The 23,980-nt window shown below is 38.6% G+C and overlaps 1 protein-coding gene across 1 annotated transcript in view; it reads right to left on the bottom strand.

Moving 5' to 3' along the window:
* The window catches only part of ARHGAP18 (Rho GTPase activating protein 18), a 136,874-nt gene that overhangs the window by 10,842 nt on the left and 102,052 nt on the right, over positions 1-23,980 (bottom strand). Inside the window, exons 8-11 of the mRNA XM_050788874.1 lie at positions 21,621-21,780; positions 19,617-19,699; positions 14,014-14,220; positions 12,605-12,745 (exon numbers count right to left, since the gene is read on the bottom strand). Of these exons, the coding sequence (XP_050644831.1) occupies positions 12,605-12,745; positions 14,014-14,220; positions 19,617-19,699; positions 21,621-21,780 (591 nt within the window). The remainder of the gene's footprint in view (positions 1-12,604; positions 12,746-14,013; positions 14,221-19,616; positions 19,700-21,620; positions 21,781-23,980) is intronic.

Genomic DNA, 23,980 nt, shown 5'->3' with positions numbered 1-23,980 from the left:
ATCAGGCAGTCAAATCTACACTGACATTTAAAGTGAAGATGATTGGATTAAGTTTTTATATAGAGAAAGTCCACAATAAATGAGTTGCAAAACCAAAATGATTCAGAAAATAATATATTATCATAGAGAGTTTAGGGATATGGTAACCTTAAGTCAGCTCCTTGCCTTTCCCCCCACTATTTCTTGTAGCACCACCTATTGTTTAGATAAAAAGGCCCATCAGCACTCCAAGCTTTCCTATCTTTGTGTACGTTCTACTCCCCCTCCCAAATCTCTCTCTGCTAACCATTTTTCAAGGCTCAGCTCAAATACCTCAAACTCCATGGACTCTTCCATGCTCCACAGGGTCAAAAAGAATCTCTTCATTCTCGTTCTTATAAAGGAGCGCTGACTCTCCTTTATAAGGGTCCTACTATATGACCTGTAATCTGGTTGTATGCCACATGTCTTACTGTCATATGTAGCCACCCATCAATGTTTATTAATTAAATGAATCATTCAAAATTACTTATTTTTTGTTTTTTTTTACTAACAATTACAACATAAACAAAGTAAAATTAATCTAGAATAAAAGAAAGTATGCAAAGGGGTATCTCCTTAATGGCAAAAAAATCATCTTAGGAACATTGTCTAAAAGAAACAAGTTAAGGTGCCTCTATCCACCATATGGTATTCCTTCCACTACCAAGAAAAGACAAGAAGGGAAAGAAAGCAGAGAAAAGGAATTAAGTATGCTACAAGAGACGATTCAGTCACTTACTTCTGTAGAGAGTCAAAGAGAAAAGCCAGAGTTACTAACATTAGCATGTACCTGCTTGGGGATGTAGTCTCTTTTCCCCTCCAACACCTCTCATGAAGAGCTGAATGTATTAGTCTCTTCTCGTGCTGCTATGAAGAAATACCCAAGACTGGTATTAAAGGGTTTAATTTATTAAACCCTTTAATCAAAGAAAAAAGGTTTTTTAATTGATTCACAGTTCCTCATGGCTAGGGAGGCCTCAGGAAACTTACAATCATGGCAGAAGGCACCTCTTCACAGGGCAGCAGGAGAGAGAAATGTCAAACAAAGGGAAAAATCCCTTATAAAACCATCAGATGTCATGAGAACTCACTCGCTATCACAAGGACAGCAGCATAAGGGTTACTACTGCCATGATTCAATTACCTCCTACCAGGTGCCTCCCACAACACATGGGGATTATGGAAACTACAATTCAAGATGAGATTTGGGTGGGGTATCATTCCATCCCCAGCCTCCCAAAATCTCATGTCCTCACATTTCAAAACATAATCATGCCTTTCCAACAGTCCCCCGAAGTCTTAACTCATTCCAGCATTAACCCAAAAGTCCAAGTCCAAGGCCTCATCTGAGACAAGGCAAGTCTCTTCTGCCTATGAGCCTGCAAAATCAAAAGCAAGTTAGTTACTTCCCGGATACAATGGGGATACAAGCAATGAGCAAATGCACCCATTCCAAATGGGAGAAATTGGCCAAAACAGGGGGCTACAGGCCCCATGCAAGTCTGAAATCCAACAGGGAAGTTGCCAGATCTTTTTTTTTTTTTTTTTTTTTTTCCCAATGGAGTCTTGCTTTGTCACCCAGGCTGGAGTGTAGTGGCGTGATCTCAGCTCACTGCAACCTCTGCCTCCCGGGTTCAAGTGATTCTCCTGCCTCATCTTCCCGAGTAGCTGAGATTATAGGTGCTTGCCACCATGCCCAGCTAAATTTTGTATTTTTAGTAGAGACAGGTTTCACCATGTTGGCTGCTGGTCTTGAACCCCTGACCTCAAGTGATCCACCCGCCTTGGCCTCCCAGAGTGCTGGGGTAACAGGCATGAGCCATCATGCCCAGTCTAACCAAATCTTAAAGTTCTAAAATGATCTTCTTTGACTCCATGTCTCACATTCTCACATTCAGGTCATGCTGATACAAGAGGTAGGCTCCAACAGCCTTGGGCAGCACTGTCCCTGTGGCTTTGCAGGGTACAGTCCCCCTCCCGGCTGCTTTCACAGGCTGCTGTTGAGTGTCTGCAGCCTTTCTAGGCACATAGCAACAGCTGTCAGTGGATCTACCATTCTGGGGTCTGAAGGACAATGGCCCTCCTCTTATAGCTCCACTAGGCAGTGTCCCAGTGGGGACTCTGTGTGGGGACTCCAAACCCACATCTCCCTTCTGCACTGCCTTAGTAGCGGTTCTCCATGAGGGTTCTGCCCCTGCAGCAAATTTTGCCTGGACATCTAGGCATTTCTGTCTATCCAGGCATTTCCATACATCCTCTAAAATATAGGCGGAGACTCCCAAACCTCATTTCTTGACTTTGGTGTACCTACAGACTAAACACCATATGTAAACTTGCCAGGCTTAGGGTTTGCACCCTCTGAAGTAATGGCCCGAGCTGTACCTTGGCCCCTTTTAGCCACAGCTGGAGCTGAAGCAGTTGGGATTCAGGGCACCACGTCCTGAGGCTGCGTAGAGCAGGGGGGCCCTGGGCCTGGCCCAGGAAACCAGTTCTCCCTCCTAGGCCTCTCTGTGATGGGAAGGGCTGCCTTGAAGGTCTCTGACATGCCTTAGAGACATTTTTCCCATTGCCTTGGTGATTAACATTTAGCTTCTTGTTACTTATGCAAATGTCTGCAGTGGGATTGAACTTCTCCCCGGAAAATGGGTTTTTCTTTTCTATCACATTGTCAGGCTGCAAATTTTCCAGACTTTTATGTTCTGCTTCCCCTTGAATGCTTTGCCGCTTAGACATTTCCTCCACTAGATACCCTAAATCATCTCTCTCAAGTTCAAAGTTTCACAGACCTCTAGGGCAGAGTCAAATTGCCACCAGTTTCTTTGCTACAGCAGAGCAAGAATCACCCTTATTCCAGTTGCCAACAAGTTCCTCATCTCCATCTGTGACCACCTCAGCATGGACTTCTTTGTCCATAACACTACCAGCATTTTGGTCAAAGCCATTCAACGCATCTCTAGAAGTTCCAAACTTTCCCACATCTTCCTGTCTTCTGAGCCCTCCAAGTCTTTAGGAAGTTCCAAATTCTTTCATATTTTCTTATCTTCTTCTGAGCCCTCCAAACGGTTCCAACCTTTGCCTGTTACCCAGTTTCAAAGTCACTTCCACATTTTCAGGTATCTTTACAGCAGCACCCCACTCTATCGGTACCAATATCTGTATTAGTCATGGTTCTCTAAAGGGACAGAATTCATAGCATAGATGTATACATAAAGGGGAGTTTATTAAGGAGTATTGACTCACATGATGACATGGTGAAGTCCCACAATAGCTCATCTGCAAGCTGAGGAGCAAGGAAGCCAGTCCGAGTCCCAAAACCTCAAAAGCGGGGAAGCGGACAGTGCAGCCTTCAGTCTGTGGCTGAAGGCCAGACAGCCCCTGGCAAACCACTGGTGTAAGTCCAACAGTCCAAACCTTGAAGAACTTGGAGTCCAGTGTTCGAGAGCAGGAAGCATCCAGCCAGGAGAAAGATGAAGGCCAGAGGACTCAGCAAGTCTGTTCTTTCCACTTTCTTCTGCCTATTTTTATTCTAGCCATGGTGGCAGCTGATTAGATGGTGCCCACTCACATTGAGGGTGGGTCTGCCTCTCCAGTCCACCAACCTAAATGTTAATCTCCTTTGGCAACACCCTCACAGACACACCCAGGAACAATACTTTGCATCTGTCAGTCCAATCAAGTTGACACTCAATATTGACCATCACACGAAGAAGGCCTCTAATAGTATGACCATACGCCCATGATTTCTAAATGAGCTCAGGTATCATAGCTTTGGGGAGTACGACCATGCTTCCTTATGAAATGAGGTGTTGAGTTCAGGGTGGTATAAGGACTTGCACAGAAAGCACCACATCTGACCCAGGAATCTAGGATCTTTCTGATAGTTAAGAGTTTTAGAGTCCCAAGGTACTAGCTTCTGGGGGCAATTGAGAGTTTTCACGTATATGTGTAATGTTAGGTAATTGACATATAATTGACATAAAAACCACAGGCTGGTTTTTGCCAAGATGGGAAGCAGCATGAGTACCCTCCTACAGATTCCTTCTGGCTATGAAATAAAACATTTCCCACATCCCTTTCCCTCAATGAGCAGGGAATGAGGTTAAGCCACCTTTGAGCTCAGCAAGAAACCGTCCCAAGCTACAAACTGTAATCATTTTGACTTATTTCAAACAGCTTGCATATCAACATCCTTGGAAAGCATTTCATTAAACTAACAATAGTACATGGTTTTCATTAAACCTTCCTAGGCTGACATTCCCTGACCACTAGAGAACCTGTATTCTATAGCAAGGAAAGCGTGTGTGTGTGGTTTGTGTGTCTATGGGATATGAACATTTCTCAGTTTGTTTATTTCTGCAGTGATTCATCCTATCCAAATTCTTACAACGATACAGAGATTGAGAGTTTGACTCAATATGGATCTACAATGTTCTTTATCTCCGAAGAAGAAATGAGTTTAACCAATATATATAATGGTAAAACTAAAGAGTTAAACTTGTTTCTGGGAAGTTTTTTGCTGGATATCTTGACAAGGAAGGCCAAATGATATTTATGAAGATGACAAACAATAAATTATGCCAAAGCCATCATTTAAATGGTGTATGACAACCACTATTAAGTACTAGAATCATGCTCTATCGAATACTGAAGCTATTAGTATACTAATTACATTGAGATGCCAAGCTTTGAAAAGACACAACATGCCTGATCGTTAAGCCAAACAGTCTGTTCTTAACTTGAGCCATAATAATAACTGAATCTGTACACAGTATGATCTTTATAACCTTTCTATTTCACATGTTTTAATCTAAAGTTGTGACTCTGTCCCCTGCATTTTTTTCCCCATTGAGAGAGGGGAGGAGTGTGCTTGCGAACTGCAGTTATGTGAGGTACAGCAGGACTGGAGAAGGGCAGTATTTGACTAACACACCATCAAAGAAAAGTCACAAAGGATTTTACAACTTCAAGAGTGTTAATTTCTTATGCATGCAAAGATTATAATAATAGAGAAAATGACCTCATATTGTCTTCACATGTTTTACATATTGAAATAAAGTTTATATTTCTAAACCTGATTTTATTATTATCTGGTTAAATAACAATTCTAGCATTTTTTCATAAGATATATAAAAACACTGCATTGCTCATATTTTTGCACTCTAGAGATTAGAAATTGAATGTCAGACCTGTAGAAGAGGTCTTTTTCTTTTCCATTAAAAGCTAATTTAAATGTAAAGCTGACATTTTTTATGCTACAGAAAACCCTTTTTATCTTCAAAAGGCCAAATTGGAAATATAGCTTTTTCAAAAAGAAGGCCAGATATAACACATATTTTAGAAAATTAAACAGGGACATTTTAGCAAGGTATCTTAAACTAAAATGGTATATTCATCACCCTAGTCTGAACTGACAATACTGGGAAGTGGTGATATAAAAGGAATTCTCTAATGTCTTGAACTATGTGCTAATTATAATTGGATCTTTGTTATCCAAATGCCTTAAACTTTTATCCAACTCACAGATTCAGAGGATTTTAAAGAAAGGCTTAAAATAACTTCCATAGTTAATAAGCATTCAATTTCCAATGACATAAGTTCTAGTATTTTTTATTTTAATGTGGTATTTTTATGCACTATTACAAAATCAGGGAATGTCATAAAAAGAAATAAGATTTTGTGCTTGATATTGTAATTTGATTTTCCACTTGGATCCCCAAGTAAATCCAGACACTGTTTCCAGACCTAAAGCAGATGCTTGAAACAATACCTGCCGCAACGCTTTGCAGCGAGAACCATTAAATGAAATCAGAGTTGCAATTCTAAACAGAGTTGTGCATAAAGGCACGCAACTCTGGCCACAAACAACTCAGCATCTACACCACACTGCTTCCAATGCCAGGATTCTTCCAGTGGTAGCAACAGATTTCTTTTTCACAGCCATAGCCCTATACTCTAAAATGTGACAAGATTATTCTGGAACTTTTAGCAAGTCACGTAAGCTCTCTAAAGCTTGAGTTCCTCCCTGGTAAATTAAGGGTGTGATACTAGCATGTCCCAAGTTAACACTAACATTAACCCTAGGAGAGAAAGCCTTTTGTTTCCTTGACCTGTGAGGTCAAATGTGGTAAGCAGCATACGGCATCTTTGACAGAATCTCACAGAGCCACTCTGTAGCCTCACTCTCATAAACGAACAGCCTCCCTTTGAGAGGTGAGCTTGAATGGCAGAAGAAACATCATACAAACCTAAGTCACAATAACCCTGAGGCCTGGATGAGTCAACAAATCATAATCAATTGTTCATCAAAGCTGCCCCCACATTCTTAGTAGGCAGAGATGCAATCTGAGGTAATTATAAGATATCTGGCATTTCCTTTAAAATTCTAAAAGGAAGAAACATGTGGGAGATAGGATGCAACAAGATCAGAAAAATGTGTTCGATTATTGATGATAAAGGTTTTGGGGGGCTCATGTACTATTCTTTCTACTCATATGTGTGTTAAAAAAAGTTTCATGATAAAATTAAATATACATGTGCATACACACATACAAACACACCAATAGGAAGAGGGAATTACCCTTCCAGTTTTTAGACAATACACACGCCCAAGTCCTGCCCTGGGAGAGTCTGACTCAGTGGGTCTAGTGAGTCACCCAATCATGGTTTGCTTTTTGTTTTGTTCTAAAATAATATTAGTAGGCCAGGTGCAGTGGCTCACACCTGTGATTCCAGGTGTGAGAGGCTGAGGAGGGAGGATTGCTTGAGGCCAGGAGTTCGAGATCAGCCTGTGCAACATAGCAAGACCCTGTCTCTACAAAAAAGTTTAAAAATTAACCAGGCATGGTGGTGCATGCCTGTAGTCCCACTTACTCACGAGGCTGAGGTGGGAGGATCCCTTGAGCCTGCAACTTTGAGGTTACAATGAGCCATGATTGCACCATTACACTTCAGCCTGAGTGACAAAGCCAGCTCTTATCTCCAAAAATAAACAAACCTTTAAAAACTTAAATATTACAGATGCCTCTATTGTGAACTTCTGGTTAAACACCATTAATCTGATCCTAGGCTATCATTTTATAAAAGAAACTGAAGCCCACAGAGGTAAAATGACTTGTCACACTCACTCATGGCAGAGCTGGGGCTACATCCTCAAGCCACATGACTTCTGAGGTCTATGTGTGGGTGCAGGTGTGTGTGTTATCAATCCCAACAAGTTAAAGGCTATCAGAAAATGATTGTTATTAATGGTCTACAATTTTCTTATTGTTCCTCCAACTGTTTCTTCCTAGTATAATTAATGCATAAGACATATTAGTATTTAAGAACATCTACATTTGAACCAAACACTTAGTATGCTGTAATCACTAAAAACACTTGCCTTATGAGGTAAATTGAGTACATCTTACAAGCTGGCTCAAATTATTAATTACCTAGTCTAGCATGTCTTAATTATACGAATGCCCGATTTTAAACAGTTAGCTTTAATAGCATACAAAATTATTATTTTTTAAGAGGGGTGTCACTGTGTTACCCAGGCTGACATCTAACTCTGGGCTCAAGTGATCCTCCTGTTCAGCCTCCCAAGTAGCTGGGACTACAGGTGCATGCCACTGCATCGAGCCAAAGCCTCTTAAAAATATTACCTTGAAGAATGTTTACGATCTATAATCTCTCTCACTCTCCAATCCCTGGCAACCTAGCTTCTTCCAAAAATTATCATTGACAATGTTTTGGGGAAACTAATAATTAACCTTCAAATTCAAAAACCTTTGTCCAATGTTAACCTTACTCAGCCTCTCCGCAGCATTTGGCATTACTAACCAAGCTCTTTTTACTTAGTCTACTCTTTCTGCCTGGGCTTCAGATAAACTGTACATCCTTCAACTTTCTCTTATTTCCTATTATTTCCTAGCATCCTTTACCAGCTCTTCTTGAATGGCCCATACTTCAATATTGTAATCCCTAGAGATCTCTCTTTGTCTCTTTATTTTCTTACTCCTATATCCACCTTGTATAATATGAATCACTCTATGGCTTCAACAACAATTTCTAGGCTCATCCCAAAGCTGTGTCTCCAATGCTGGATGTTCCTTAAAATTCAGGCCCCCGTAGCCAACTCTCACACAGGCACGTTAACCCAAAGTGTCAAAAACTTACTTTTAAGCCTGTTTCCCTTTTGCTTGATGCTAAAGTCACCCAAGGCAAAATTTGGCAAGTCATTGTAGATTCCCTTCTTCTTCCACACCCTTCACATCCAATCAGTATCCACATCTTGCAGGGTTCCTATTGGCTCACATTCTAAAGTTTTTTCCATTCTCAACTGGGCCTTGGCTCTAGCCCAGAACCATTTTAAGAACTACATATAAAACATATTTTATAACAGCAGTGATCCATGTTCATTGTATTACCACCCATAAACCCAGAGTTTTGGTATATATCCTTCTTAGAGTCCTTCTGTGATCTATGGCGAAACAAAGGATAATGGTGAAGACTCCATGGATTTAAAGTCATACAGATTTGGTTTCAAATTCCAGCTCCACCAATTCCTGTCTAGATAACCTTAGTAACTTTAAGATCAGTAATTCTCATTTTCCTCATCTGAAAAAAATTACACAATAATACACTCCAATTGGACTACCATAAATATTACATGAGACAATGTTTATACAATGTTTAGCATCATGCCTGATCTATGCAAAACATTAAAATCATAGTTACTACCCCCTAAAAATACAGCACTACACCACTCACTGATTCCTAACTTCTTTTTTCACATAGTAACAGATTACGAATCTCTTCAATGTCAAGATACACATTTGTACATTTTCATGGTATTTCGCTGTATAGATATGCCATAACATATTTAACTAGCCACCTCTATTCTTTTGGATTATCTCTAATTTTGGTCAGTGTAAGAAAATGACAATGAACTTAACATAAATATTTGCTTGCTCATGCTATTACTCTCAATTTCTGAGTCCAGTGAAGTGCATGGTTTTCAAGACTTTGCCACATGCCACTGTTCTCTGGAAGGACTCTACCAATTTATACACTCCCATCAACAAGGAAATTACCTACCATCTCCTACTTACCCTCCAGTCTTACATTCCCTCAATCTTTCCTTTGCCTTTCTGCAGTTCCCTATCATGCACAGAATAGAAACTTTGCTCTCTCTCTCTCTCTCGAGGCTCACTCCTGCTTCCCCCATCTGCCCCTGTCTCTCTACGCACCTAAGTGGCCAGTTAGTATGACCTGATTGTCTCTCCAAACATTTCAAATATCCCCACTTATATGTCTAATAGACATCATACTCAACAGGTCCTAAATTGAAATCACGAAATTGAAAGCAATACCATCCTTCCAATTTCTCAGGCCAAAAATCAGTCATTTTTGACCTCTTTTGTTCTCCTACATGATTTCCATCAGGAAATCTCAATAGCTTTAACTTCAAAACAAAATCCAGAATCCAACCATTTCTCCACTTTCCAATGCTGATACCCTGATCTGAATCACCATTATCTCTCACCTGGATTACAAGAACCTCTCAAATGATCTCCCTGTTTCTCTTTGCCCCCTTATAGTCTATTCTCAACACAACAGCCTAAGGAATCATTTTAAACCATAGTATAGATTTTCAAGCCTTTGTTTCACACTCCCGTTTCACTCAGAGTAAATCCAAATTTCTAAAGATGATCTGTCTACAAGGCCCTATGCAATCTTGTCCCCTTGCCCCCTGACCTCATTTCACACTACCATTCCCTCTGCTGGCTTCACTCCAGTTACAATCACTCCTTAAGGTAAGTTCCTACCTTAAAGATTTTGCACAGACTATTCTTTCTGCCTGGACTGAGTTTCCTGAGATATACACACAGCTCAATTCCCTGCCCTTCTTCTTGTCTTTGCTTAAATGAATAATATCCAGACTATCTCAACTTAATAGTGCCAGGGGCTCTCCTTCCCAATTCCCCTTGTTCTGTTGTTTTTATTACTTTTGGAGGATAAACCACATACTAACACATTATATGAATTACTTCCTAGATTTACTTTTATTTTTAGAATTTAAGCTGTAGAAGAGCAGTGATTTTTATATGTTTCATCCAATAATTTATATTTCAAGTATCCAATAATTCCTGGCACACAGTAGGCACATATCAAGTAACTGTTTAACAAATGAAAAAAACTACCCCCAGGCAATTTCATGCCCTATAGTTTCATACTGCATATTTGAATGATTTGGAGGAGAGTCAAGAAAGTACAGCAACCAGACAGAATGAAGGAGGGGGCGTGGCTTACAGCAAAGTAGATGGTCTATGTTCCATCCAAAGGGAACAGCTTCTACTCAATTCCAGGCAATTGCTACCCTGCTCGAAAGCAGGCCCCTTACCGCCAGAAGATGAGGGATGTCCCAACATCCATTTGTTATTCAGATGGTGGTTCAAACTTTCACATTAAATCTTTTAGTTTTAGAATTCTGGCAGTTGCCAGTTGGAAGAAACATGCAAAAAACTCTTGTTACTTAGTGACTTACCACATATCCACAGTATTTGAACTTAGCTTGCACCTCTACTTGTTCTGTGATTGCTTTCTGTGTCTATTTACTCTCCCTAATAAAATGACATAATTTTTTTAAAAAACCTTTGGATATTGATTAGAATTTTTTTTTGAGATGAAGTCTCACTCTGTCACACAAACTGGAGTGCAGTGGCACAGTCTTGGCTCACTGCCTCCTGGGATCAAGCGATTCTCCTGCCTTTGCATCCCGAGTAGATGAACTACAGGTGTGTGCCACCACGTCCAGCTAATTTTTATATTTTTAGCAGAGACGAGGTTCCACTGTTTTGGCCAGGCTGGAGATTAGAATTTTTCTACCAAAATGACAGGCCAAATGGACCTCCACCATGGGCTGCGATGTCAGAAGGCTTCCTCTGCGGGTTAGATGGCTCCTCTCTAGTGACACCTGAACAACACTGATTTATTTTTCACATCTCAGCTTGACTCCCCAGTGAAGCCTCTCTCATGCGTACTTCCTGTTTTGTCGATGACAGTACCGTGGTCAGGCTTCAATCACATACCTCTGAGCTACATCCCTTCTACATCCCTTCTCCTGGCTCCTCGAGGGTGAGCACTCAGCTCCCTGACTCCCTGGGAACACCTAACATAAAGTGGGGGCCTAGCACCAAGGTGGCAGTAGCATTTTGTTAGATGAGTAACTGAATTTCACATAAGGGAAAAACAAAACAAAACTCAAATGCTTTTTCCCATAAATGACAAAATCACTAAAATATTCCATCTCCAAAAAGTAAACATTTCATTTTTTCTAAATATTATTAAAAAGGTACACCCCAAATATTTCCTTAAGTAGATCCTCAGCCTCAGAGTATCACGGCTAAATGCCCTATAAAAAGACAAGGCTATAAAGTCACTTAATATGAATGAGAAGGGCTGCAAAACAGATTTTATTCACATATTTACAATGGTCTTAGAGGTAACAGAACATTCTAAATTTAACCAAAAGCCAAACAAAAATGCTTTCTAAAAGCCTTTAGGATAATATCAAGGCCTTTCTAAAAAAAATAAGCATTATTTACAACTTCTCTTTATGTTTTTAAAGATATTTAAAACTTGATTTAAAATGTTTTACAATGCCAAGAAAGTATTATTTTTTAAGAGTGAGAGATACAAATAAATCTAAGAGAAAAACTTTGTTTTTATGGTTACTGGATCCATAAGCAGGTCATAACCAAAAATTCAGACAAAGGCTGATAACTGCATTTTCACATTATTCCACAAGATGTCAGCATGTAACTAAACAACTTCAATGGTGGTGGTAGAGGGAGGAGGTGGATTCACTTAAATAGAACAATAGAAACCCGTTCATTTCATGATCTTACGCTACAGCTTTGGTAACTCACTTCATAAACGCATATCCATGTATATTTCATTATTGTAAACCCAGTTCTTAATATATCCTTACAGTACTTTATAAATACAGCTATTTAGGTATTTCTTTTTTGAAACACCTTAATTTTTTTCTTTCCAATTTAGCTCTCAAAATTCTTCTGATCAAATTAAGAACCTTCAAATACTTATTAAAGTCTAGGAATAATCCTCGGCACAACACAAACATTAACCTATTTGTCTCTCTGGATTAGCTATTTTCCCCCATTCTACAGATGAGAAAAATTTAGAAAAAAAAAATGTCAGTGGTTCACGTGGGGTTACTTACTCACTCTAGATTATATATTCAGTAGGCCACTAGAGTCTCTGCAGGAGAGGTAGGGGTAGGGGTAGGGGTGTGTGTGGGGGTGTGTGTGTGTGTGTGTGTGTGTTCAGTCTTGTCTTGATATCTTCCTTTGTTCCCCATTAACAGCTCACATGCTGAGTCACCAACACCTGACCAACTATCAATCCTGATCATTAGCAGCAGTAGTAGGAAGATAGTTACTGATGTCTTTCACTTACAAGTAGTACCAAAGCCTAGTAAGTGGCAGAAAGTCATACTATGACGACATTAAATAAAAATATTTGGTATTAAAAAATAACTTAAAATCAGAATAGACACACGTCTCCACTATTTTCTTACATCATTTGTACTCTTATCTTGCTTTTCATATTTTTCTCGGTCATAAGCCATTTTCTTCAGCAGTTTCTTCATGGCTCTTTTATCCTTTTTATGATTTTCCGTGTTTTGCTTCCTCACTTGGTTTACAATAAACTTGGGAATCTACAGAGAAAAGGAATTAATCTTAGAGAGGAAAAAGAAATGCCAGCATTTTAAACTACAGAAAAAAACTGTATTTTTTAAATTTCGAAAGGAGTAAAGAGTTTCTCTTTTTGATAAGACTGCCATTTTCCATGCAGTATTCATTAAATCTGTGAAAAGAAAGTGCTTCATATTATTCCCTTACCAGGTGTGCAGGGCATCCACGTGGTGTAATTCACCACCCACTGTGGAAGGTTCCAAAAGAGGCTTTGTGAAGTTCAAGGACACAGTGGCCTTCTTCCAGACTGGAGACCCCCTGAGGTGACGAGCAGTAGAAGCCACCACCTCCATAGGTCTTTCCTTTTGCAGCCTCCTATCTACAGCCCTGCTAGCTAACCTAAAGTCCCCTTCTAATAACCAGCTAGCCTCTGCTGTCACGAGAGAAGGAACAACTCCCCAAGAAACAAGAGCTGATAGGTGGCTAGCAAAAATCCAGGACAAATTTATCCTAAGAAATCACATTAGCAAAAACAAAATATTTTAAGGTATCAAAATGTAACCATGAAATAAGGTTGACAAACATTGAGATTTAATAAATGGACATTAATTTTTTATTAAAAAACACATTTGAAATCATCTACATCAGTTGTCTTTTTATAGATTATAAAGACTTCAGGATCTAAATATCATCACTCTTTTTAACAAATTAATGTTTGGAAGTTCCTCAAATAAGAGATTGAAATATTCAATATTATAATTTTGCTTGGAATTCCTTTAGGTCATTTTTTTCTAAATGCTTCTAAGATGCCTCGCTGAAAAATTATAAATTTCATTGGAACATGAGCACCTAATCAACGAAGGCTCTCATCCACTACCATCCACTGATAAGCTGTCAAAACAAGCTCAAAATAAGTGTAAAACAGAGGAAACCATTTTTAAAGATGTTCTCAGCCATAAGGGTACAAAATGCATGCACCCCTTTCAATAAAGGGTCTATGAATAAGAACTGAATAATCTGAAACGAAGATAGCATGGGCTTTTAAAAATAGAGCAGGACTAAACACTGAGAAATGGGAAAATAGGCAGAAGTAAATAAAAAGTACTTCTTACAAGGCATGTTTTGACATAATTTTAAAACAGAAATTCACAGGGCCCTCCTTACCTATACAAATAAAATGTCTTTAATATTTTCTGCACTCACAAATTTTAAATGTAATTTAATAAAGCTAATAACAAACATGTAGTATGTTTTTAAACTACTAAGAACAAAGCATATGATATATACTTACTGTCCACAGAAGTTTTTGATACTTAATCAATAAGTGCATGGTATTTGCTGTCCCAGCTGCCATTACAAATTCTCGCTGTTCACTGGACTTCAATCCCAACGCATGACACATAAAGAGGTTTGGGGCCATGACCATTGCTACATTCATGACTGTCATTTTATTTTTTTCTTTATTATCTATTACTCTTTGGAGAAATTCAAGAAGGGCCTGAAACAGAAATGACTCTTTTGAGATTGGTGTCATATATGAAGATAAAAGATTAAAGCACTGTCGCATATGCAATTTTTATTTCATTAAAAAAAACAAGTTGTGTATAAGCACAGTCAACTAATCACATCCAACAGGCCCTGTTACCAAGACTTCTCCATTTGGTTGACGCTCCCTGAGGTGGAAATTTGCTTCTACTAAGGACCTTGGTGCTGGAGAATGAAGCAGGGATGGCACATAGCTGAACTAGGGAGCAGAGAGAGGAGAGGGGAAGTGTCAGACCTCTGGCCTATGGGAGTCATGGAGAGCTGAAAAGTAATTTAAAACATCATACAAACATTTGCCTATTTTAGGAAGTGCTGCATTTTCCTATGTAGAGACTTTTAAAAATTACCTCAAAAAGGGTCATTCGACTCCAGTTTCATTTGCTTTAAGGCAATCAATATCTGGCTGATATGGAACTTATAAAGAATGAACCAGGCACTGGGCATGGTGGTGTACACCTGTAGTCCCAGGCCCTGGGCATGATGGTGCACACCTGTAGTCCTAAGTACTGGGCATGGTGGTGCAAATCTGTAGTCCCAGGCACTAGGCATGGTGGTGCACACCTGTAGTCCCAGATCGGTGGGAGGATCATCTGAGCTTAGGAGTTCAAGTCCAGCCTAGGCAACAGAGAGAAACCCTATCTCGGAAACAGAGAAGAGAAGAGAAGACAAGAGAAGACAAGAGGAGAGGGGAGGGAATATTGTGATAGAAAAAGTGGAGAAACGAAGAAAGACCAAAGAGAAATTTTTTTTTTTTTTTTTTTTTTTTTGAGACCAGGTCTCGCTCTGTTGCCCAGGCTGGTGTGCAGTGAGAGATCATAGCTCACTACAGCCTCAAACTCCTGGGCTCAAGTGATCCTCCTGCCTCAGTCTCCAGAGTAGCTGGGACCACAGGTGCACGCTACCATGCCTGGCTAATTTTTTTTATTTTTCATAGAGGCAAAGTCTTGCTATGTTGCCCAGGCTGGTCTTGAATTTTTGAGTTCAAGAAATACTTCCACCTCATCCTCCCAAACTGCTAGGATTACAGGCATAAGCCACCATACTCAGCTGATAATTTTTTTTTTTTTAATGAATGAAAAAAAGGAACTTTTCATCAGAACAGGTTAGGTTATGCTCAGCTTGATGCCACGTACATCCACCCCTATTGCAGACACTCATTGTCCTCTGAAAGTACCTTCTCCAAAAGATAAAGGCAGCTGAGGTCGCCCTACTCTAACAGGGCTTAAGATTTCTCTTTTGCCTTCTTCATTTGTTCTAGAACAACAGTAACTAATAACTTCACAGGTATTCAATGTTCTCTATGAATGAGGCAGTTTATGAAGCACATTATAGAGATTACTTAATCCTAACTTGGAGACAGACGCTGTAATTACCTCCATTTTACAGATGAGAAAACAATGTTTGAAGAATGTAAGTAACTTCCCGGTGGTCATACAGCTAGCAAATCCTGAGAAAATTTAATTACATGTCTATCTGGCTTTTGTTTCTAAATTCTTAACTACTAAAAGAATCATTTTTTCATAGTTGGCCTAAAATCCCTACCCTAAAAAAGCCAAATATACTATACTAAAATGGAAAAAGGAAAAAAAGTGTCTATCTTTCAAAGAATTTCAGGAAAAAAAAGTTACTGTAAGTTCTAACAGGTTGCTCTTGAATCAAGTTTAGCTGCTATATAGACCTTGAAAATTTGAAACAAATTAAGGACAGAGCTTTAATATCTAACAACGAGATTTATGTATCTAATTTCTAGTACAGTGCTCAGAAAGTTAAATTGTAATCCAAGCATAAAGTTATATAAAACAACATGTTCTCAAATGAGGACAAAAGATTAATTGAAGTTTAGAAAAAATATTTAATTTTGTTCCACAGAGACCAGAATAATTGTTCAGGGACCAGTGTATCTCTTTCTTTATGAGCATAAATTACAGAGATTAGGTAATAAACCATTTTAATTGTGGTGTGCATATGTAATAACGTTACTCAAAATATTACTACCAGAATACTAGAGAATAAGACAGTTGATATAAAATTAACGAAATGTTAGCCCAGCCCTTGCTGAAGGAACTGCAGAATTTTCTATCTGAACCTTAAGAATTTCCCCTTTTTATATATATATATTTTTTTATTTCAATAGTTTTTGGGATATAGGTGGTTTCTGCTTACATGGGTAAGTTCTTTTGTGGTGATTTCTAAGATTTTGGTGCGCCTGTCACCTGAGCACTGTACAAGGTACCCAATATGCAGTCTTTTATCTCTCACCCTTCTCCTATGCTTCCCCCGAGTTCCCAAAGTCCAGTGTATCATTCTTATGCCTTTGCATCCTCATAGCTTAGCTCCTACTTATAAGTGAGAACATGCAATATTTAGTTTCTTATTCCTGTGTTACTTCACTTAGAATAATGGCTTCTGGTTCCATCCAAGTTATTGCAAAGGCCATTATTTCATTCTGTCTTATGGCTGAGTAGTATTGCATGGCATGTGTGTGTGTGTGTATGTGTGTATCTATCACATTTTCTTTATACACTCATGAGAACTTCTCCTGTTTCAAAAAGTATTTACTTTATCACCATCCTGGTGGTATCAATCTATCACTGGCCTCACTCTCTGAAAAGCCAGGTTTGAATCCCAGCACATTTACTTATTAGCTGGGTATGATGTTAAACCTTTATATACCTCTGCTCTTTAAAGCTTTCTTATTTGTAAAATGGGAATACTTATCTCAGCCTGGAAGGATTGAGATAATGTATATAATGAGCTTCTTAAAACTACAAGAAAGATAAATGTCAAGAATTATATTAACATGGATCCCCTCTTGCTATCGTAAAATCAGTCTTCAGTATGGTTCCAAGTCAAAGGTAGGTGTGATTATTTGTCCAAATGCATCATAATTCAAAGTAAAAAGGAACTGTGGGCTGGGAGCGGTGGCTCACGCCTGTAATCCCAGCACTTTGGGAGGCTGAGGTGGGCGGATCACCTGAGGTTGGGAGTTCGAGACCAGCCTGACCAACATGGAGAAACCCCGTCTCTACTAAAAATACAAAATTAGCCAGGTGTGGTGGCATGCGCCTGAAGTCCCAGCTACTCGGGAGGCTGAGGCAGGAGAATCGCTTGAACCCGAGAGGCGGAGGTTGCGGTGAGCCAAGATCACGCCACTGCACTCTATGCACTCTAGCCTGGGCAACAGGAGCGAGACTCTGTCTCAAAAAAAAAAAAAAAAGTAAATGTGGTTAAGTAGCTTGCCCAAACACACCTGTCACTTCACTATCACACCAAGATGTGGTATTTAACATGGTGCCTCCTAACCCTTAGACTTGCTGTAGCAATATTCCAAACAAGTCATGTACGTGATTCTGTCCTTCAGATGACAACTGAAGGCGTGTTGCTAGCACTGGATAAGTCAGGGAATTTTGCGTTAGGCTTCCTGAAATTATATTGCATTGGAGTTTCCCTTCCCTTTTACAGAACTAAATTTATGGCTTATTCTTTGCACATATGGCATTCTTGTTAAAATGTTCTATTATTAAAGTTCTGGTTTGAAACCTTCAGCAGAGCTGGCTAATTAAGTCACTAAAGCTTAAGTAAACATGTAAAATTACTTGTTTGCATCTTCCAGTTTTTTTACCAAAAATAGTACTTCCTCCCCCTTAATTAAAAAATTATGTTTCCAATAGCCTCATACACAAAATGTAAGAACTATCCTATAATTTTAAAAATATTTTTTAATAGTTTTTTTAAAAGAATATGCCTGGGACTTTGAGGGCAAAGTCCAAAGAAGAGTTCCAGATCAGTCACACCCAAAGCAGCCATATTGAATTGAGTGCTTCCTCCCACAACGACTTGAACTCATTTGAATGTAGGGGTATCTTAAGTAAATCATGAGTCTTGCAATACTCACCGCACACTGGTCATTGATAGGACGGTCACCCAAAGATGTGCCAAGAAAAAGTCAATGAGTAAGAAAAAGATGTTCCTCCCTATTTCTGAGTAGTTGAAGCCCTGTGTTGGGAGCACTGCTGACAAGCAGGGGACATGTTGGATCATCAGCCCCACTTTGTCCTGGGCCATATGCCCCTGTCTCAGCCACAGTCTACACACACTTACACAGCAGCCCTGGGCACACACATTTCAAATATAACCCTTTCTGAATTGACCTCTGTCTCAAAAGCAAATTGAACCAAAACCTAATGCTGCCTTCTGGGTTATTCATTTGACAACCAGTGAAGCAAAGGGCTTTTTTTCTGACTTAGGAAAGGGAATAGCCCTTTGGAAGTTCTCCTGTAGCAGACATAGCATTTTTACCTCCAGTAATCCCCATAAGCTTCTTCATCAAGAAAAGTTGAGTATTAATATGCATTCCATGGCATTAAAGAACTATCAGTCATGCAGTTACAATTCAAGGAGTTTTAATGAATTAAGAGAAAAAAATTCCAAGATGTAGCAAGTAGTAAATTTTTTTTCTTAACTTGAAAGTTCTTTTCATGAGGAGATTTCATTTTAAATAGAAAAAAATGAAGAGGGTAAAGAAGCCCTCTACCCATATAAAAAATATTTTTACGGCAAGGGCAAAACTTAAGATAATACTTTTACTAAGTTAATTTTTTTTCTTTTTCTAAGAGTTTATAATTAAACCTTTTGCAACTACACTATAAACTCTATAAACTCTGCTGTTAAGGAAAATAAATCAGTGTGGCACAATCCCTGATTATAAGAGCTTCTGACAACACTTACAATAGATGGTATTAAGTCATATAAACATTAGACCAAATCACTTCAAAATGATGATATAAATCAGAAACCCAGGATAAACCTTTAGAGAAATAACTAGAATTTGTTTGAGTTGGTCTATACTTTGGCTAACAAATGTATCAAATCACCATTATGACTTATTTCAAAATCTACCATTTCTAACTACAAATTGTAATATCTTTAGGTAGTAGTGGGTTATATTTGATGAGCTTTAGAATTTTTGTTTTAAACATTTATATTTTACCTTACTGCTGCTAACTGCTTATTAAATACAATTCGATAAATGCAAAAAAAAAAAAAAAAAAAGAGGAGAAAAAAACTAAAAACCACCCAAGTTTCCATTAACCAATGAACCTCAATCATCTGGTTTGGAAGAATAAATGTTATAGTGAAAATTTAAAAAAAAAACTTAAAAATATTAGTAACATAACCTCATAAATAAAGAGTTAAAGACTTTCACCCTCTGTCCTTAAAAGTAGGCTTTTTTCTTTACAGACTTTTATGACCATATCCAAGATACACATCTTATTGCTTTGCAACAAATAGTGAAAAATTACTGTGCTTAGTTCTAAGGGATATTTAATGTAAATTAACCGAGCTGACCTTCAGTGTGTCCCTGTTTGCATCAGGTAGGAGGATGACAAGAAGGTTCAAAGCCTGTAGTTGCTGCTTCTTGGTTGGAAGATCTGTAGAAAAATTAAATAAATCTGAACTCTTTTCTTTAGTGAACATTTTCCTTTACTTTCTTTTTTCACTTTTTAAGGAAAAAGTTATTTGGCATAAACATGACTATAAAATCTAAGACACAACGACTGAGCAGCAAGCCTTGTTGAGAGTGTGTTTGTGGGAGATCAGCAAAAGCAGCTGCTGTTAGGAGCTTCCTCTCTCTCAGAATGCTCACTTCCAACTGTGATCATATGACGCGCGGCCTTATGTTTGCAGACACACAACAGTGCTTTGGAAATAATTTTAACTTCTGCATGATAATTATTCCCCAATGAAAAGACATAGAGGATGGGACCTTCCACGATATGGTATCAGGGTGCGTCTGTAACAGTGAAGTTTGTTTCTTTTAATGGCGAGTGAACAAATGCATGGTAAGAGTCCATTAATTCCAACAGGAATATGTAAAATACGGCCTGGAACACGATAGGTGCTTATAAATGCCTGTGGAATAAATTAGAAAACCAAGCAGCAATTCAACAGTCTCAGAGGTGCATTATTATCATTGATGCTATCATTTTCAGTAGCCCTTACCCTATTTAAGTAATACTCATGGATATTTAGAATCATTCCAGCATTTCTTTTCAGCAATAAATTTGGTCCTGTAATTCATATCCAGGAAATGTATGCAACGTAGCACAATTTAAACATTAAAAAGTATTTCCAGCAGAAGCTAATTTATTCTGTTTAAAGAAGAAACTTGTTAAGAAAAAAATACTTTAAACAAGATGATTTCAGTTTCATCTCTCCTAGAAATTCTGAAGAAATGTCATGATACGAGATGACTCATGAAACCATCTCAATATTGTATGTGTTAAGAATAGCCTGGCGGTTCTGGTTGAAACTGTAGCTCACTGCAATTTTTTTTTTTTTTCTGAGTCGGAGTCTCACTCTGTCTCCCAGGCTGGAGTGCAATGGTGCAATTTCGGTTCACTGCAACCTCAACCTCTCGGGTTCAAGCAATTCTCTGCCTCAGGGAAGCAGGGATCACAGGTGCACACCACTATGCCTGGCTAATTTTTGTATTTTTAGTAGAGACGGGATTTCACCATGTTGGCCAGGTTGGTCTCGAACTCCTGACCTTAAGTGATCTGCCCACCTCAGCCTCCCAAAGTGCTGGGAGCTCACCATAATTATTAATAGTGCCCCTCTTTCATTCTTATAAGTGTCCCTGTTTAAAAGATAAAGATACAGTTACTTGGAGGCAGTGATCGCATTTTTACTTTTCTTCATGGCCTCTAGGTGTAAAATGGATAATTAGGTCAGTAGATAAACCTTATAAGATGTGGGTTCACTGGAAAAAGAATTGAGAACTATTAGAGACACTAATGTGTAACTTGCCCAACATGACAAAACGGCAGTACATAAGAAGCAGCTTGTGACCTTCCGCCAATGAGGCAGCAAAATGCTTTGCTCCACATTTCTGCATGACAATGTCAGAATTTAATTTTTCAAGAAATGCTCACAGACCCTACCACTTCTCCTTGTGCTTTTATAATAACTGCTCATCCACAACTTCTCCAGTAAGAGTTGCTTTTTAACACTTGGCAAAAAAATTGTATCAGAGATCTTACATGACTCATTCTATTATAAGAGAAACGTGAAGTTTCCAGGTTTTAACAGTGAAATATATTGTATTGCTTAAATGGCATACAATTAATCTGTACCCAAAGAGAACATTCTGTTATCTGTTTACTCAGAAATGCATATTTATAAGAAAAACGGAAAACAATGCATGGCAGCTGAGCACCCACTGACATCAGTTGAGTCAATATGTCCACCCAAATACGTCTGGTTACGTTCTTTGTGATGCCAAATGTCATTAAAACAATTAACATAGATGGCACCAGCAGAAGGACTGCTTCAAAGAGGGATAGTACTTACTCTGGACAGCCTGAAAGGCTTTGAGATACTCCACACTGAGCAATGGCTGAGGCAACTCCCGAATGAAGAGCTTCAGCAGGCTGGCGGCATCATGCTGTTTGACACTTTCCCAATTAAAAGTCCCTTCATAAAACTTTGCTTCTAGTTCTTGGCAAAGATTCTGATAGGCACAGGAAAAAAAAAAAAAAAAAGCAGCTATAAGTGCATTTTTTTCTTGCTGAGAGTATGAAACATTTTCACTTTCAAGAGATTCTGCTCTTTAGACAAGACAAAGCAAACTACCAAAAGTCATTATTTCTTTTACTCAGAAAAAAACTACTCCTCTCCTCTAATCCAAACGTACTTTACCAATAAAAAACTGTACCTAAGGCCAAAACACATTTTAAAATTTATACTTTTTCCTGGACATTCCACAAACTGTAAATAATAAAGTTTTAATTAAGAGATTTGGTTAAAATAATTGTTCCATTTTGGGGCTTCATCTACATATTATAAATCTTCATTAAATTAAGAAAAAAATCATTAAAAAAGAAGTATGTTTTAAATTATTTAGAAGTATATTACATAACAAAATACATACTCAATCTCTGGGCCTAAAACAGAAGGCTACCTCTGATTAGTCACCTATGGGAAATGGAAAACCCAATTTTAAAGCAAACGAGGCATGAAAATACATCAATATACCTGTCTTTAACGCACAGCCATCCTGCTGCCAGCTGCGGAAAACAATCTGAGTCCATGCAGAATTAGAAATATCTAGTTCACTTACCTCATAACTCTACAATATTTGTCAGGCAAATTATTACTAATAAACCAATTGAGTTCTGTAATTACTATTTTTTGTATACTTCTTTACTATACATAAATCTTACCATGTTAAAAACCATCACAAGTTTCTGTCAGTTTCCTCTATTACATAAAACCATTCTCCCAAAGTATGTTTTCTGTTTTCTTGTAAGGCAAATTACCACATTTTCTCTTCCTAACACAACAACCATTCTCTACCCTCAATTATTTGTGTAATTGATGAAATAGGTGAAGGGGAGTGGGCAAAGACAGAAAAAGAAATAGGGAGGAGGGAAGGGGGAGGGAGGAAAGGAGGGAGAAAAGGAGGGGGAAAAAAAGAGGAGGGATGGAAAAAAAGAGGAGGGAGGAAAAGATAGAAAAAGGGAGTGGGAGATAGGGAGAGAAGGAAGAGGAGAGAGAGGGGGCATGGAGGGAAAGAATGAGGGAGGAAAGGACAACAGAGGAACATCCAGAGAAGAGAGGCAGAAAGAATGGAGGGAGAGGGAGAGAGAATAGTACAGAGAAATTTGGTGGGGCCAGGGAGAAAAGAGACAACCAAAATTTTTGCATATTATCTTTTAAATTATTTATAATGGACCAGCTGCTGCATAATTTGGCATATGACAACAGGCTGGGTTGAAGAGTTGAGCCAGCTGAATCCACTTAATTGGCCTTCTTAGAAATTACACTTAGTTAAACTTGTCCTTCTGCCAGCCTTCTCATTGCAAAGTAAAATCTGCATTATATTCACTATTCTGTACTAAGTAAATGTATTTTTGCCTCCTGTGAGCTGGCCATCGCAGTCTGCTAGTGAGGGCCTGAGTGCTTTCAACAGTGAATTGAGGACTATCTTGCTGATATGGGTAATATGAAGTTATATTTGTTACCTGTTTCTGAGGAACTATATCTTTGTTAGTGAATGTACTTACTAGAACTTGTCTCAGAACCACACAATGTCCATGACTGACTAGTGGCGAACGTGCCGTAGGTGTTACATTAAGTGAGACAATGACAAACTATGAAACTTACAAACACCACAATTTCAGGGACGTCTAAATATCAGACGCCAAACCCAGGGGACACAAGTGGAAGCTTATGATCTGAATATAGCAGGCTACTCAAATCCTATTAAAATGAGATCACTATGCAGTAAGAGCCAAGGAGGTTGAAACTGGTGTCCTAAATCAAGGCAACTTATCAAAATAAGCAGGTGATGCAAACTGTGGAATGTATAAAGAGTAATTCCAATCCTGGCCACGCCACAGCCCATTAGAAGCAGGCCAGGACAGTGTGCACTCTCCAAGAAACACTTAGTCTTGATCCAGTTCTAAAGATTTCATAAAGAATGTTATGAAAGTGAAGAGAGATTATCTCTCTTCTCTCCTATTTTCTCTTGGATTTTCAAATTCAGGAAGACATGCATTGGATGTGGGCAGTGGTTACTTGTGCTATCTCAGTGCAGAGGTAAAGGTGAATCTGGAAGATCGGGTAAAAGTGAATAGTTAATGGCTGCTTTCCAGATACAGCTACAATTCCAAGTATGAGTCCCCTTGATATTTAAATCCCCTGAGGGG

The sequence above is a fragment of the Macaca thibetana genome, chromosome 4 (assembly GCF_024542745.1).
Source record: "Macaca thibetana thibetana isolate TM-01 chromosome 4, ASM2454274v1, whole genome shotgun sequence".
Taxonomy (NCBI): Eukaryota; Metazoa; Chordata; class Mammalia; order Primates; family Cercopithecidae; genus Macaca; species Macaca thibetana.
This window is presented reverse-complemented; position numbering and strand designations above follow the sequence as displayed.